This window comes from Mchenga conophoros, linkage group LG11 (assembly GCF_057382185.1).
Source record: "Mchenga conophoros isolate Kocher_MC1m ecotype Shallow Benthic linkage group LG11, M_conophoros_male_GT1.1, whole genome shotgun sequence".
NCBI lineage: Eukaryota > Metazoa > Chordata > Actinopteri > Cichliformes > Cichlidae > Mchenga > Mchenga conophoros.
In genome coordinates, this window is record NC_140536.1 from 12,947,019 (window position 1) to 12,963,531 (window position 16,513).

General features: G+C 40.1%; 2 protein-coding genes across 3 annotated transcripts in view; one reads left to right on the top strand and one right to left on the bottom strand.

The window, feature by feature from the left end:
* Positions 1 to 290: 290 nt before the first annotated feature.
* LOC146563715 (protein amalgam) lies at positions 291 to 5,475 on the bottom strand. 2 transcript variants are annotated; one of them, XM_085290971.1, is made up of 8 exons: positions 4,885 to 5,475; positions 4,638 to 4,708; positions 4,323 to 4,405; positions 4,019 to 4,224; positions 2,135 to 2,395; positions 1,407 to 1,718; positions 1,147 to 1,246; positions 291 to 354 (listed from the first exon to the last, which is right to left on the bottom strand). In XM_085290971.1, the coding sequence occupies exons 1-8, from the start codon at positions 4,937 to 4,939 to the stop codon at positions 294 to 296; spliced, it is 1,149 nt and encodes a 382-aa protein (XP_085147097.1). In that variant the 5' UTR covers positions 4,940 to 5,475; the 3' UTR covers positions 291 to 293. The 2 variants fall into 2 exon arrangements, with proteins under 2 accessions (XP_085147097.1, XP_085147095.1); XM_085290969.1 differs by having other exon boundaries at positions 4,638 to 4,780.
* Positions 5,476 to 5,534: 59 nt separating this feature from the next.
* The window catches only part of hpn (hepsin), a 28,624-nt gene continuing 17,645 nt past the window's right edge, over positions 5,535 to 16,513 (top strand). The window contains exons 1-5 of the mRNA XM_085290968.1: positions 5,535 to 5,790; positions 7,581 to 7,723; positions 15,855 to 15,962; positions 16,143 to 16,184; positions 16,376 to 16,505. Coding sequence (XP_085147094.1) covers positions 7,687 to 7,723; positions 15,855 to 15,962; positions 16,143 to 16,184; positions 16,376 to 16,505 — 317 coding nt within the window. The 5' untranslated portion in view covers positions 5,535 to 5,790; positions 7,581 to 7,686. The remainder of the gene's footprint in view (positions 5,791 to 7,580; positions 7,724 to 15,854; positions 15,963 to 16,142; positions 16,185 to 16,375; positions 16,506 to 16,513) is intronic.

The window sequence follows — 16,513 nt, forward strand, 5'->3', positions numbered from 1 at the left end:
TTGAATGAACATTGATGTTTATCACATGAGCTGCACACGCTCACAGCTGGTGAGAACTGGTGCCAAAATTTGATTACCACCTTAGACTTCAGCCATAGTGTAATAATCATTTAAAGTTAATGTGATGTGGTCTTACTTTGGGGAAAGTGATGTTAGTAACCACACAGGAGGAGCTGAAGAAAAATATTTGCTCTGTGTGTGTGTGTTAGAGAAATGTACAGATCTGTTGTTGGTGCATGTGCTGCACTGTGGGTAAGATTCTAGGTAGAATAAAGCCTGATTTCACTGACTCTTTAAGGCTCTGACGCAGTTGCAGTGAGCACATATGACTGACGTCTGGATGACTTCTGTCTCCTGAAAGCAAAAAGAACAAAACATTTTAAGAATAAAGACATTGTCACTGCAATCTAAAGTCACTTTTCATGTTATATAATGAACTAAATTCATTAATTCATCCTTTCAGTCATATTTAAACCTACTGTTTAACTATTTTGGTTCCTTAAATGATCAAAGTTAGTAACCAATCAATCTACCTCAGAGATTTAATTAGACTCAACTAGACTTCTAAAAAGGTATTTGATATATGAAATTAAAATGAACAGCAATCATTATATACTGTATATTCAAACTTCGGGCCATAACATTTTTATGCATCGGTGATGACTCAGCAGACAATATTTTTTAAAAATATATGATTATATAAGAGAGACCCAAGTCTTGAAAATGAAAATGTGCACATATTTAACTACATCATGTTCAGTGTTATAGTTACAGTACTATGTAGAAACGCTCTGATATATGGAATTAAAATTTCACAGGACTCATTATATAAATTCAAACTTCCTATCATAAAATTTTTATCCAAATCTGAGATGGTCGAGCAGAAATCTCGTGTTGATTTGAGATAGAATGACCCAAGATAATTGATTGATTTATCTTTTTGGTCATATTTAAACCTAACCTTTAAGTAATAACTCATTTGCTTAAATGATCCACGCCAGTAACCAACGACTCTGACTTAAGCAATGACCACTCTCATTTGATTTTAATGAAATTATTTCACACATATTGTGCACGAGCCCAGCTACAGGGACTGTGAAGTGAATTATGATGAAAGTTACTGGTTGTAAACAAACAAAGGCCCACCTTATGACACAGATGGCTATGACAACAATAACCAGAAGGATTCCAATGAACACTCCAGCAATCACCCCTTTTCTTTTTCCAGAGAGGGGTGGGATCACAGCTGCAGTTGACAACAAAATACACATTAGTAACACTTAATGTTTGAAAAAAATGGATATAATGATATTGTGGTGGTAAAGTTTGGCTTTATGTGATGTTTGACACTGTAGGCAGGGAAAGGTCTTAATATTATATTAAGACCTGCCTCTTCATACACCTACCTCTGGAGGCTCTGGGCGTTATACTGAAAGTCTGAGATCCATGTCTGTTTCGTGCCACACAGCAGTGCTGCCCAGATTCCTCAGTGGTGATGTTGGCACTGCTGGATGTCTGGCTGCTTCCTGTGGTTGTAGCTACAGTTCGTCTGCCTTGATGAAAGCTTTTGTCTGCGTCACTGAGACATGCTGCACCCTGGTACCAGATGTATGTGTGCACGGGCGGGTTAGCATCACTGCTGCAGGTCAGAGTCATGGGGAGCTCGTAATCTAGCTGTCCAGCAGGTGACACTGAGACGGTTGTGTTTCGAGGAGCATCTAGAAGGAGGCATTAGAGATAAGTTAAATCTTCAAGTGAGTTTGATTCAATTCAAATCAGTTTTATTTATATAACACCAAATCACAATAACAGTTCTTCAAGGCACTTTATATTGTAAAGTAAAGGCCCTACAATAATACTGAGGAAACAGAGGAAATAAAAACTCTGTAAGAGCACTGCTTGTATCCCTGTTACAAAAGGTTAACCCAGGCTTAATGCGGAAGTTTCTTACTTTTAGAATTTCTCTAGAAAGAGTTAAAATGCTTCGTCAGCAGCACATATTTTAAGCTTGAAAATTTTCTTTCTGCTCTTTGGAGTTCTGTGTGTCAAAACAAGCTTAATAAATAAACAGATGAATGACCTTGTATATAAATGTTGATCTGATTTTTACATTTATAACAAAAGCTTGACTTACACTGCACATCAACTGGTAGTATGGTTGAGTTATGCACTTTGGCTCCAGTTTGCATCTGACAGTAGTAGCTGCCAGAGTCATCTGATTTAACTTCAGTAATATTCCACACCTGTCCAGTGTGTGTTACGCTGTTACTTGTGCTCTTGTGCCAAGTCACATTGGCCTGTGACTCTGCAGGGCTGCAGCAGGCCAAACGTAAGGTTGCACCCTCTGTGATGCCCCTGGATGGATTTGCTAAGGCAGTGACTGCACTGGGGGAGTCTGAAGGGAAAAAAAACAGAAACAGACAAAGCACATATGTGGTGAGATTATTATTTCATATATTCAAATGGAAAAAACAATCATGAATTACAAAAAGCTAAAAGTCAACAACTTTTAAAACACTATCCTAATAGTTAACTAGTTCATTTTTGTTAATGAGGACAGTATTCAAGGAACAAGCTCTGCAGCTGAAAAACAAAGCCAAAGTAAAAAAAACAACAACAAAACAGTTCCTCTAACGGTAACTGGAGGCTGACTCTAAAAGTGAGTCAGCCTCCATAGGTGCACATGTAAAAATGCACAAATAGAGCAGAAGGAAGTACACTTACAGCCTGGTGTCTGTAGTCTTTAGGTACCCGTCCAACAATGCAACAACCAAAATACCACATTTGAGTCTAAAAAAAGTGGTTGGTAAGCCAATGGGTGGAGTGATTTATATACCATTTGTACATGCCTATTTTCTATTTAAAGGTAGGAGGAAACCACTATGAATGCTTTCTATTCCATTGTTTTTTGGGCCATATCACTATTACATGTGATAGTATGTATGTACTATTTAATTTCTTTATAGATCCACAGAAGACCACCAGTTTTAAAGGACAGGACTCTGATGCTCTCATATGCATGCAGAACCAGACAAGCTATACCAAGACATAGAGCTGAGAGGCTCATATTAAAGCACACACACAGGGAATGTGTTTTAATTTAATGCTAAACACTATTATTCCACAGTGTCTTAACATAATCATATAGCTATTTGCTGTCATTTCTCACACCAGCTTTATGTAAGACAGACAAACTCAACTCGATTGCCTCTCAACAGGTTATAATATCTTTTTCTCCCAAGCTCTGCAAATACTAACCCGTCTTTAATGTTTAGCTCTAAGAGTAATTTGACTACAACCTCAAAAGCATCAAAGGTTATGAAACAGAGTCTTACATCAAGATTACTTAAACCCAACAAGTCGTCGGTTTCACTTCAGCTTCTCATAAATAGCACAAAATGTCAGACAAAGGGTTGCACAAAGGAAACTGTTACTGAATATTGCAATGGTGCTAGAAAAAGCAACGAGCTTTGCTAAGCAGTCATTTAAGAAATACAGTAAGGTAAACTGTAAACGCTGCTAGCTTTAGGTTATTGGACAGTAAATGCTGGTCTCTGACTGCGCTGTGTTTCTGACAACAGGGAATCACACTCAGATCCATTCATCAAGAAAACAAAATAAGAAACAGAGCAAACAGAGATATATTCTGTGACAAGGAAGTTGAGCAACTTACAGAGAAGTTTTTTTTTTATCTTACTTACAGAGAAGTTGACCAATACATAGCAAAAGAAAGAGAAAGACAGACAAAACCACAATGCACATAGAAAATAATAAGAAGGGATGTGTGGTTTGTCTTTAATGGTTTGCCAGGTCATACTGATGTGACTCATCCAGGGTATAAAATGATCACGACAACAGGAGGAAACTCATAAAAATAGATATAAAATAAGGTATCTTTTCTTGCGTACTTTGCAAATCTATAAAAGCTTTTGAATGATGGGGGGACGATGCGTTTGCTGATTGCACACCATCATTGTTAACGATGAGAATGATATTTTTACTCATTTAAGGTTCACACCTGCCACCAGGAGCTGTACGCCGGCCTGCTCTGGCATCTTCTCTGTGGAGTGGTTGGTGATGAGGTAAAACACGTAGGTCCCGCTGTCTGACTGCCTTAGATCAGTAATCCTCAGAGAGCAGACCTTGCTTCCTAGTTCTCCCAGGTACTGCACCCTGTTCTGGTAGGATAGATCTGGGAAGATGTGATCGCTGTGGTACACGTATCTAACACAGACAGAGGGACAAGCAGACAGACTTAGACACCTGTGCTCTTTACTTCCACCCTCGTGTGTGTTTCTGTGACTTCAACACATCATTGTTACCTTGCCGTAATACACCGGCTGTCTTCAAGGCACCACATCTCAGACAAAACCATGTACTTTTGTCCTCCTTCACCTCCTCCACCCTAACAGATACACAGAGCTTTTTAAATCAGTGGATACTGTAAAGTGGAAAATTCTAGATTAACTTGACTGTATCTGTTCAAACCACACCCAAAACATCACCTGTAAGCTTAGCATAAAAACTAATTTTGGCTAGTTTTTATCAAAGAACTGACACTTGTTTTTATTCTGACTGCAGTTTTTAGCTCTTAATGCACAGTATAACTGCTAACAATGCCTTCTTTATTGAAATACCTGAGCAGAGGGCCACCCCTCTTCCCTGGTTTCATTGGAGGTCTGCGGGTAGTCATAGGAACACGGGATTTCTATGGAAGAACCAATCACAGCACAGATGGGACCAGATGGGAGATGAACTGACCAATCACCAGCAAGAATACCTGTAATACCAACAAAAAAACCCCCTAAATTCTAACCATCACTGTCTTTGCGTGAAGCTCGGATCCCAGCATGACTGCTGCAGCGCTTTTATATATGTACCTACCTTTAAGAGAGAGTGTGACCAAGAGCCAGCAGTTCTGAGCCATGCCTCCATGCATCTTTTGCCTTCTTTGCTGTCTGTTTAGCTGTGGTGCTCTGATCCTCCCAACCTTCTTTGGCTTCACTCTCACCCTGTCTAACAAGGCGTCCTCTTCTAGTCTTTGGGTAATTCAGTGCAGTTGTATGTGTAAGTCAAATGTCAAATTCCCTTTTATACTATCTGCCAACGAGGAACTAGGACCGTGACTAGGCTTTCATGTCAGTAAAGAGAACTTGGTGTGTGTTTGTGTGAGAGAGAGGGTGCCGGCTGGTGGATACTGCATGCATCTGCTGACTCAGATTGAGGTCAACAAGTTCAGTATAATATACAAAATAACAGCTGACAGTGTTTGTCTCAGTGAGCTTGTGTTTATATGTCGGTGCGTTGAGCTGCGGCAGGTCTGTAGGGGTCCCGAGAGAGCCCTCGCGCGCGGTTTGTCCACTCAGAAACGTGTGCTGACGTCACTCGTGCCCCTCTCTTGTGCGCAGATGACCGCTCGCAGGACGACCACAGCACACGCACACACAGAGCGACGAAACTAAAAGTTTGTTTTAATTCGTCCAAATGTTCCTCTCTCTCCAGTTAGAAGCGAGCTCTGGTGGTTTTGGTTGACAGGAAGAGCTGTCGTAGAAAACGGCTATTTACTGTTTTTTCTTCGTCTTCTTTGTTGGGGTCAGTAACCTGTGGAGAGAGCAAAAAAAGGGGGGGAAGGATTTACTTGGCAAAAGCTCGGAAAGTTTTGGATTTATCCGTGTTGGCGTTTAAAATTGCTATCCAATTTCTTCCTATTAGAGGTTTTATGGGCCTTCTTTTGATTTGTACATCTTTTTAAAGCGAAAGGCTCCACCTGTAGCTGAGGAAAACAGACAGGTGAGTCATTGTCTGGAAGGCGATTTGAATGGTGTCTTTAAGCCTTGTTGGTTATTAGCAGTCACGCTCATTTCGTTTTCTCCTTAAGGAGTTAACCTTGCTCAAGTTATTTGAAATAGTCTAAACTAAAGTTGGCAGTGATATTTTAATTATTTAAAGTTTATATGGCGAGCTTCTTAAAATGCCCTTGGGTCTGTTTAACCTGTTTAATCAGTGACACTCAGCGGTTTAAATTAGTCTCCAATACTCACTGCCAATATTAGCCTACAAACAAACACTTTTCAAACGTCACAGCACAGGTTTTACATTGTGATGTATAGAATGGCAATGGGATAGACTTTTATACAGCCAGGATACATTACTTTAAATGAGATCTTCAGATCTCAGCGATCTCATTTGTATGTTGTATGTATGTTGTGCTTTTTCAAAAGCAGCAAAAATTGTAACTAATTTTTAAATGGCCATCATCCACTTATCTGTTATTACGCACATGTAATTACACTCACTAGCCACATTTTTAGGTCCTTGGCAGCAAACCGATGCATTTAGGCAGGCAGACATGGTTAACACAACCTGCTGAAGTTCAAACCAAGCATCAGATTAGAGAAGAGGAAGGATTTAAGTGACTTTGAACGTAGATTGTTGTTGATGCCAGATGGACTGATTTGAGTATTTCAGAAACTGCCGATCTGCTGGGATTTTTCCAACTCAACTATCTCCAGGGTTTGCTGGGAATTGTCAGAAAAGTAGAAAATGTCCAGTGAGTGACAGTTCTGTGAGAGAAAATACCGTGTTCATGTCAGAGGTCAGAGGAGAATGACCAGACTGCTTTGAACTGATAGAAAGGAAACAGCAACTCAGATAACCACACATTACAACGAAGGTATGCAGAAGAGAATCTCCAAACTTGTCAAACCTCGAAGCAGATTGGTTAATAACAGGAAGTCGAGATTTCAATTCACACAGGCTTATCCTGTGTGTTGTAATCTAAAGCTGGATAATAGGAGACTGAAAAAACATTATCTGGATTGATGAGTCTTGATTTCTGCTGATAGGGTCAGAATTTGGTGTTGCGTGGATCCACGCTGCCTTGTTTTATATGTTCTGGTCGATGGTGGTGGTATAATGATGTGGATTATCTTAATAATGAATATTATAATAATGAACCATGTTGCAAAGTTCAGATCATCTCAGCCTGGTTTCTTGAGCACTGCAATGAGTTCATGGTACTCAGATGGCCTCCACAGTCACCAGATCTCAATCCAACAGAGTGCCTTTTTGGGATGTGATGAAACAGGAGATTCCTAGCAGCCATCAAGTCTGCAGCAACTGTGTGATGCTGTCGAGTGGATATGGACCAAATGTTTCCAACAAATTGTTGAATCTATGACATGAAAAATTAAGGCAGTAGTGAAGGCAAAAGTGGATTTAATCTGGTACTAGCAAGGTGTACCTAATAAAGTGGCAAGTGAGGGTGTAATTCATAGTCAAGCCCAATGTAACAGGAACTTGTTGGAAAGCCTGGATGGGTGTGGGTCTTGGGTATAGAGGATAGACATACATCCTCCGAATTAAACAAAGTCAGTGACTAACAGCTGCTGTAACATCTCAGAGTTTCAGGAATTAATTGAAAATATAAAGATCAGATGTTTTAGAGATCATAAAATTTATCAAAGCAGGTTTTGAGTGAATTGTTTCTGCCCAAAGATAGACTATAGTACAATATTATACTACCCGCTTTATCGATTTTTTTTCTTTTTTACACAATCCTATCAATGTCATGCTGCCAGACAAAAGGGAGCACCAAGGACTTGGACCATCTGCCTCAAGGAGTCAAGGAGAGGAAGAGAAAGGAAGAAACTGCCGCTGTCGACTGTTGCTTCCTGTTGTGCACAAATGTATGCTGAAAAATTTGTGACTGAAGGAAAGATGGGTGAGTGCGCATGTGAAATATACAAGTCTTTGCAGTCTTATCTCCTGCCTTTCACACACACACACACACACACACACACACACACGCATGCATGCATGCATGCATACATATCTGAAGATTGAAATGCTGCGCTGGTCATGCTGCAGCCCATGCTGCCTACTTTCTGTGTCTGGGAAGAGACATCAGTCCACATGACAGTTAACCATTAACTGCTTTTTGCAAAGCTGGCTGTCTCTATGATAGTCACTGGAGTTATTTTTGAGGTTCTTTTAGGGTGAAAAACATATACTTGAACTGGCTGATGTTTTTCTCTTACAACAAGAATAAGCACCCAACCCAAGTAGAAATCTGATATGTCAAAGTCCTTTGCACACTAGCACGGTAAACTGTAACACAATATACTAACTGCAATAACAACATCATCCCTTGGCAATCGTAAACTAACTACTTACTGTAACCTTAGTTCTCTTGTTTTATTCCAACAGCATCAGGGAAAACCAACATTAAAAAGAAACCAGAGACTCCACATGTCCTCCTGTCTTTTGGTATTAGCTAAAATGTGATGTGGCACAGTTTTATACGCAAGTTTTACAGCTGCAAATGACTTGACTGTAATTTATGGAAGGAAAGATAAGATTATTTGCCATGTTATTGCTGAAAGGCACTTGTGTCAGTATGAACTGTGACATTCTGTTTGTGATGTCTACATAAATATGTGACCTTTCAAGAGCTCTTATCATTTTAATCCTAAAACAGTACTTTAACACTGTTTTTATCTCTTTTAAATGTGCTACTTATAAGTTGCTTTCCTTACCTTACACGAGGCACAGCTTTCCAGCATTGAAGCCGATAGTCTCCCAGGAAATGAAGTTTTCCTTAAAATGATTTCCACATCTTCCTCGGTTCTTCTCCTTCGGCAAGGCTTTGCTGTAATTTACTTTCTGTGTTTCAGCATGGGTTTGCGAACCACTAATGCCTCACAGAAAAGGCGTCCACCCAAACACAGGCTGCGTCTTTAATGTGTGTAATTATATGGAAAACACACTTCATCTTAGGTGTGTCACATATGTTGTGGCTAATTTTGTTTTTGTCTGAGCTAAGATTAGGTGGTACGTCATCAGCTTTCATTGGCAATCTGTGTTTGTCTCAACCTCTACATGATTATATACCACGTAAGTGTGAATAAGTAAAGAAAAGGAAATATGCACATGCGTGTAAGCACACTCTTCTCATAGGATAGTGTGTCTGTCTTATTAGATTAATATTTCCTGTGTTCGTGTTTAATTTTAGTCTTGTGTGATAATGGCCGCTACATGTATGACTCATAGCTCGTGTTGTAACTTTAGCTGTGTGTGAGGTCTCTTTCTGCTCCTGTACTGTTATTATCCCACTCCTACTGTACCACACCTAGGCTTACTTGATGATGGACATTCCTCTGTTCGTTTTGCGAACCCCTTAAACCTTTTTCCTATTTATATTGCAGGGGATGTGTTTGTTGAAGCAAGATCAGACCTGTTTTGATGAACCAGTTACATAAATATCTGATCTTCCTGGTTTCCCCATGTCCAAATGTCGCTGCTTAGAGGATAAAGGATGATACATTAGATGCTGACAATGCAGTAAGGAATGGAGAGGGTCAGCAGACCTAATAAACATTAGCATAGCACAGGGGTGTGAAACATAAGGCAGGGGGGCTGAAATTGGACAGACTGCGATCCGGCCCACTGAACAGCTTTTAAAAATGTGACGGAGGGCAGATATTTTTACTTTAACTGTAGTTTAAATAGGTTTTTATAGTTTTTCCTACTGATAAAAGTCCCACCCACATTTTTTTTTACAATAGGTTCGCAGCAAAATAAAGAAATTAATTATCAGATTTTTTTCTGTAAGCAAGGTCCATAAAGACATGGATGAGCGAGTTTAGTGTGGAAGAACTTGACTGGCCTGCACAGAGTCCTGACCTCAACCCGACAGAACACCTTTGGGATTAGAGCAGAGACTGTGAGCCAGACCGTCTCGTCCAACATCAGTGTCTCACCTCAGAAATGTATTTCTGGAAGAATGGTCCAATAAATACACTTATAAACCTTGTGGAAAGCCTTCTGAGACAAGCTGAAGCTGTTATAGCTGCAAAGGGTGGGCTGACATATTCAATTAAATTCTTCATTATTGATTAAGAATGGGATGTCTCTTAAATTCATGTGCATGTGAAGGCAGATGAGTGAATACTTTTGGCAGTATAGCGTATCATAAAATGCACTGTGGTAACATGACAGTAGTCATGTGGTGTGGTGTTTTTGTGTTTTTTAACTTGGTTTAGGGAGGCTTAACCTGTCATCTGGTGCATAGCTGTTGCTTTTTAACCAGCAGTCAGATGCTACATGCGATGTTAAAAGTATAACGTCCAACATCCCACAGAATGACTAACATGTGACTCATGATTGAGAACAGACATTGGAAACTATAAAAGAGTTTGTGGATGATCTGCACGTCTCTGTGGATTGGTCATGTACTATATTATGATTCATTCTTACCCTTATTTGCCATAAAGACAACAAACCATGGCAACAATCTATCCAGACACACTTCGTAGCAGCTCTAAATTTGGAATTCATGGTAAAATTACACCAAAACAGTGATGTTGCTAATACACACTAACTAAAATGTTTTTGTTGACTAAGCTTGTTGTTAGCAAGAGCTCAGGGCTCAGACTTTGTATCTTGTAAAAACTTTTGTTAGTAGCTTTTATGTTTGGGTTAGCTGTCAAGATAAATGAACAGGATTTGCTAGTGCGTTCTTTCAGGGTAGCATATATTCCTAATATCATTCATATGGACTACACTCAGTGCTTTATAGGAACATTAACTATTTTAATCCAATCATCGACTATAAGACCACAGCGATTTCAGAAAGCCCTGCCTCATAATACACACATTGACATGTATACCCACACACACAAGAGAAAAGTGGGTCTCAGGTAGAGGTAGATACAATGGAGAGCTTGTTCTGACCTGCTTTGTGATTAGGAAAATGGCATGTGGGGAAGTATAGCTGGAAAAAAGAAGGAACGGCCAATATGAGGAACAAGAAGGGTGAGTGGCACCAGTCTAGAGATGTTTCACATGTAAACTGGGTATACTGGAGAGAGAAACAGTTAGAAAGTGACCTTTATTCACATGTAGAATATGATTACATGTAGCTAAACAACAAGTCTATATGATGCTTTGTCATTTCTTCAAACACATTAGATTTATGTGTGGGTGTTGATGGCTGGAGTGTGCAGGTGGCAGGAAACACTATGCCCACTAGTGTGAATTCTCTAGACAGTTACTCTTGTCTCTTGAGTGGGCTCAGCTGGCCATCACATGGAGTTTGTAATAGGAAGATGGAGGGGTATACCTCCTTTAATGTCTGACCTGACTGAGTTAGACATTTTTTGGTCTCACGTCTCTGTTGGATGTCTATCAATGTTCAGGGCTGCAGTGTATTAAAGCAGCAGTAGTGTAGTGGCTCTATCCAGAAATCCCTGTGGGGTTGTGCCAAGAAGGACATCTGATGTAAAAACCAACAACATTTCTTTGTGAAAAGAGAACAGCCAAAAATAGCTTTTTGGCATGTTTTTGTTAGAGCTGAGGTATGGTGGAAAGAAAATGTGAAAGAGCAAACATGGGTCGTTAAGCTTAATCATACATCTCTATACCTCTGTTTCTATCTTCACCATCTCCTTCTGACCTTTGGGTCACAGCTGTTACTCACAGTTTCAAAGAACAATAACACCATTGTTTAGCTGGATGGGAAGCCTGAGGACAGGAGAGGTGGAGGAGAGGACAGGTATGGAATGGGAGGAGGAGAAGGAAAAAGGTACAAAGAGAAGAGAGGGAGGAGGCAAGAAAGACGTAGGGAGTTTTCAAGCATCTGTGTACAGGTAGAGTTAGTCAGGGAGCAGTATCGGTTTTTGATACCGGCGACACGGGCGGTTGCCCGGGGTGGCATCATGGTGGGGGACGGCATCACGGGCATCGACCAAAAAATAAATAAAATTGCTCGTACTCATGCTGCCTCGACGTCATGCCAGCGCATATTGGGAATGGCATAGGCACCGATCGGTTTTCTATCGCCCATTTGCTGGGAGTAAGGGCGCCCTCCGTTTGCGAGGTGCGCCTGCTGCTTGCGGCACAGGGAGGAGAGGGCGGGGCGGCGGGGGATTCTCTGGCTGGCTGGCTGGCTGGAGCGGCGTCTAATAACCAACTCGCAAAATAAAACAAAATAAAAACAAAACAACAAACACGAAAACACCAGACATCATGATACAGACTTATAATTTGCACCGATGTTTTTTCGAAATTCTATACACGAAAAGTGAGCGCGAGAGCCCTCGGTGCACCTGCTCGCTGCTGAAGTCAAAGTAAACTATACTGTCGTCTCCGCTACTTACAGTCCAGTATATAGAGACACGAGACGACGAGGCTCCAGTTACAGCAGTGCAAGTAAACAAACAATAAATATAAGAAGAGTAAGAAAATAAACATATACATTAGGAAAGGGATCAATGACAATTTAAAATTTATAATTTACAGTTTGAAGATTTAAAGTCTTACACACAACCCTTCGAAAGGGTCAAAAGCTCTTTCCAAATAGAGCACATTTCATTCATAATGTTGTAAATCCAAGCCCATAATGTATTATTATGTATTCATGATTTGAATCCCGGGTTGTGCGAAATCCAAGAAATAAACCCTAGACAAAGCATATCTGTGAACTAAGGTGTAGGTCTATTAGGTTATGTTGTGGTGATCCTCGAGTTGGGGGATGGGTGTTCATACTGGAGTGCAAAATTAAAACCAATGGAAGATGGACAAGGGAGTGTTCGCCCAGGGCGCCAAACAGGCTAGGACCGCCACTGTCAGGGAGAGGTTATGTTGTGCAGTGTGAGGAGTTAGCAGAGTAGAAGGTTAAGGTCCCTGGATCAGCAAGTCTACACAACTATCACGTTTCTTGATAACAACATAAAAATTCAGCAACTGTGGAATTGAACAGTCTCACTATATTTTCTTTTTAATGCAGTTTAATGCAATTTTTAAGATTTTTTAAAATTTTGCTGTTACACTTCTGCTGATCACATACTGGACAGAAAAATCCACATAAAGTCAGTACCTGTGGGGCAGGAGGGCTGATGGGGAGTAGATCTAATAAGAAAACCATTTAAGAACCCTTTAAAATGACCTGATCATGTTTGTTTCAGTGACATGTGTAGGCCAACTCAATGTGTCTGAGCCACAGATGTCAGGCATGAACTCTGGAGGTCAGAACCGCCCACCAAAGGGTCCTTTGATGGATTTGCAGTTTGAAAATTGCAGAGGACACAGGCATAATTTTCATACTGTTCACTGTTATTAAGAATGAGTCACATCATAAGACAGATTGTCTAAACTGTTAATTTATCCAAACTAGTGTTCTGAAGTATCATTAGGTTTATCCATCATCTGCCATACTACATCAAAGTAAGGTAGTCAAGCAAAGGAGCCAGGGTGACATGTAAAGACTAAAAATATGCAGAAAAATGAGACATATTGTTGAAAGTGCACTCATTACTCAGACATCTTGAAATGGTTATCATGTTTAGGGAATGTCATGGTAATTTCTGGGCTTTGTTATGAACTGTTCTCTTTTAAAAGTGGAACGATTGTACAGCATGCATCTTTAATGACTTAAAAAACAATAATTGAGTGCACAAGTTTGTATTTATTTTGGAGTTACACAGACTCCCACTAATATTGATTAAATGTCTATTAGCAGCGTGCACCTTGACCAGATGCTTTTTACAATCATAAACAAGCTTTGGCATAATTCTGGCTGGACATGTGACCACTCTTCACAGCAGAAGAGTTGGTTGGTTTCCTGACATTGAACTGGCCTTTAAACACAGAACACAGATTTTCAATAGGATTAAGATCTGGAAGTTCATTCCAGACACGTAATGGGCCATTTCTCAACTACTGCGGAGTACAGGATCTTCAGTTTAAGCAATTGCATGTAAGTACAAGTTATTCTGATATGTCATCACTTTGTCAGTCGGTGCTGAGCAAGAAGGAAGTTCCTTTTCTAAAATTGACATCTTCAAGCTCGAAACTTGTAGCCAAATGCTTTCTGGACAAACATGTTATGATCAGACGAGACAAAGATTGAACTATTTGGCTAAAATGGCAATAAATATGTTTGAGGGTGAAAATGTGAGGTTTTCAAACCTAAGAAAAATGTATGAGCTGTCAAGTATGGTGGTGGTAGCATCATTGCTGTTCTGCTGCCAGTGGTACTGATACATTGGACAAAGTGATGAAAGAACGAAGATGGACTGCCTCCAGGTTCTTCACCTCAAATTATTAGCTAGATGGTTGAACCTATGACACAGCTGAATAGTCCAACAGCACAAGGATCCAGGCACACATCAAAAGTTTTAGGAATGTACAAAGTATAGTAATGTTAAGCTTCTGAAATGGCTTTTTCAAAGCCCTGACCTCAAACTTAACTAATATTAGTGTACATATTCAGCTCCTGATGCTGTGTGGATTTGAGAAAATCCAAAAGAAATCGTTCAAATTCTTGTTTTTTAGATACTTTAAAGACGTATGCTGTACAGTCATTCCACTGACTGTACAGCATACGTAAAGTGATCAAGGAAATTAATGGAAAGCCTCAAATCACAATGCCCATGATGAGTGTTTGTAAACTTCTGACCACAAGATGTAGGTATCTTTGCATCTGTCCCCATGATCTAAAACGAGCTTAGATCTCTGTATTCCTGTCTTTATTAAACGACTTGAACGTGAAATGACCAGCAATACTTTTAAACACTTGTTCACATAGCTGAGGCTAGAATGCGGTGTTCTTATTATTAAATTCAGGAGTACATTTTAAGGTTCTTTACACTATAAGGTAAAGATGCTACAGTACAGTAAATGACTTGTCAAATTGTGAAGCACTTGTGTACTCAAGTAGCCACTTGACATATTACAGTTTAGTATTTCCATAAGTTTCATCATGGCCAGTTAATAACTATACTAATGCTGGTGTGCTTAAGTATATCATAAGTGAAATATAAGTTGATATAGTCAGTGTGGTTGGGTATTTTATTTATACTTGTATCACTGTGGATGCCAAGGACATGAAGGAGGAGGAGAAGTGGAAGTACAGTAGTAAAGATTTGAAGCTGCAAGTCATCTGATTTTAGATGTGCTGTAGTTATAACCTTGATGAAGATTGTAACGACAGTGGGTTTGTGTAAATGGTTGGTAGTGGGAAGAGACACGGGGAGACATATAATTCACTATAAGGGATTGCATGGCAGACTGACAGTTATCGTAACGAGTTTCTTTATTATTATTTGAGTGAAGTTTAACAAACTTGTCAAAGCAAGAACAGGACTTATGAAACTGTTACAACAAACTGCAGACCAAATGGTTGTAGATCATGACAGTGAGCAACCCGACACAATACCAGGAACTTGAGACTGGCATACTAAAATGCTGTAATACTGTTAGGTTTTCAGTCCATCACATGTGTGCAATGAAAAATGAGTAATTACTCAAGGTCAAGTTGACAAGCTGTTCTCACAGCAGAGAAAAGCAGACAGGAGGGGAAACACTGAGAGCGACACCCCAGTGCAGGTGCAACACAAACAGACAGTACGTGCACTCAGGACAGCTTTGGCACTATATCATAGTTGAAGAGTTTGTTCTTGCTTGGTGGAGAAATCCTAGACTTTAGACTATTGATCAGTAAGTGTCACTTGTACTTTTCAGTTTGTGCCAGGGAATGTGCTGTATGTCTGCTCTCACTGGGGCTTGAGCCATCTCTGTGAGGGTTTGAAGGGCAGCTGGAAAGTAAAAACATGAACTACACAGCAGCTACGCAGCTAGTATAGCTCACTATTTACTCTTTTAGATTTCATCACCTTTTCAGCAAAGTGTATTTGTTGGTGTGTTATGTAACGTTAAAAGCTGGAGTGCTGCACAAGCATGTTAGCATGCAAGCTTTTGTGCTTGTCAGTGTGTTGCTGTGCAAAGATGCTTTTATATTATCCTCTGCTATTTTATGTATGCTTGTTTGTGTGTCCTCAAATGTGTGTGTGCAGGGAGCAGGGGCATCTCTCTGACCTGTGTACTGACCCCCTGTCGGGTAATTGGAGTGTGTGTAACGCTGATGACCTTGGGAGCCATTGGAGCAGCCGTTTGGGCCGTAGGTCAGACTGCAGTTCTTGCACACCTACACACATTTGGTTCAAAAGTGTTGACGAACATAATCTGTTATTGTTGATATTTCAAGCAGTTGATATTCTGTGCTCTGTGCTCTGTCTGATGATGAAAATGCTTTCATTGTTTGCTGTAACAGACTGATGTGCTGTTTTTATTAAACTTTGTAGTTACATATTGCACAATGGAGGAAGACATAGAACAGTATGATGGTGAGTCTACTGATAGCTTTGAATGTATGTCTTTCTTTCTTTTTTCTTCATTCTTTAATTAGTGATACCGTCAGAACCCCCTCCACCCCCCCACACACACATATATATATATATATATATATATACTACATTACAGGAGTATGTGCTATTGGACCAGTAGTTTTAAAAGTTGCTCTTACAACTCCCCACAGTTCAGGTAAATTCACCTGACCAGCATCTCAGAGTCTTCGACTCCACTCACAGGAGGTGGCGTCAGGTGTGTTCCTCCCCAGTTGATGAACTGCTAGCTAGCATCAGCTGTGAAGAAGTGGGATTTGTCAGGTGTGGTA

What these genes read in the sequence shown, in the direction of transcription:
- LOC146563715 (XM_085290969.1), bottom strand. Translation starts at nt 4,939, where the DNA reads ATGCATGGAGGCATGGCTCAGAACTGCTGGCTCTTGGTCACACTCTCT. An exon ending in ACTACCAGTTGATGTGCAGT is followed by an intron (nt 1,719 to 2,134) that starts GTAAGTCAAGCT and finishes GCCTCCTTCTAG; the next exon opens with ATGCTCCTCGAAACACAACC. An exon ending in AACGCCCAGAGCCTCCAGAG is followed by an intron (nt 1,247 to 1,406) that starts GTAGGTGTATGA and finishes TGTCAACTGCAG; the next exon opens with CTGTGATCCCACCCCTCTCT.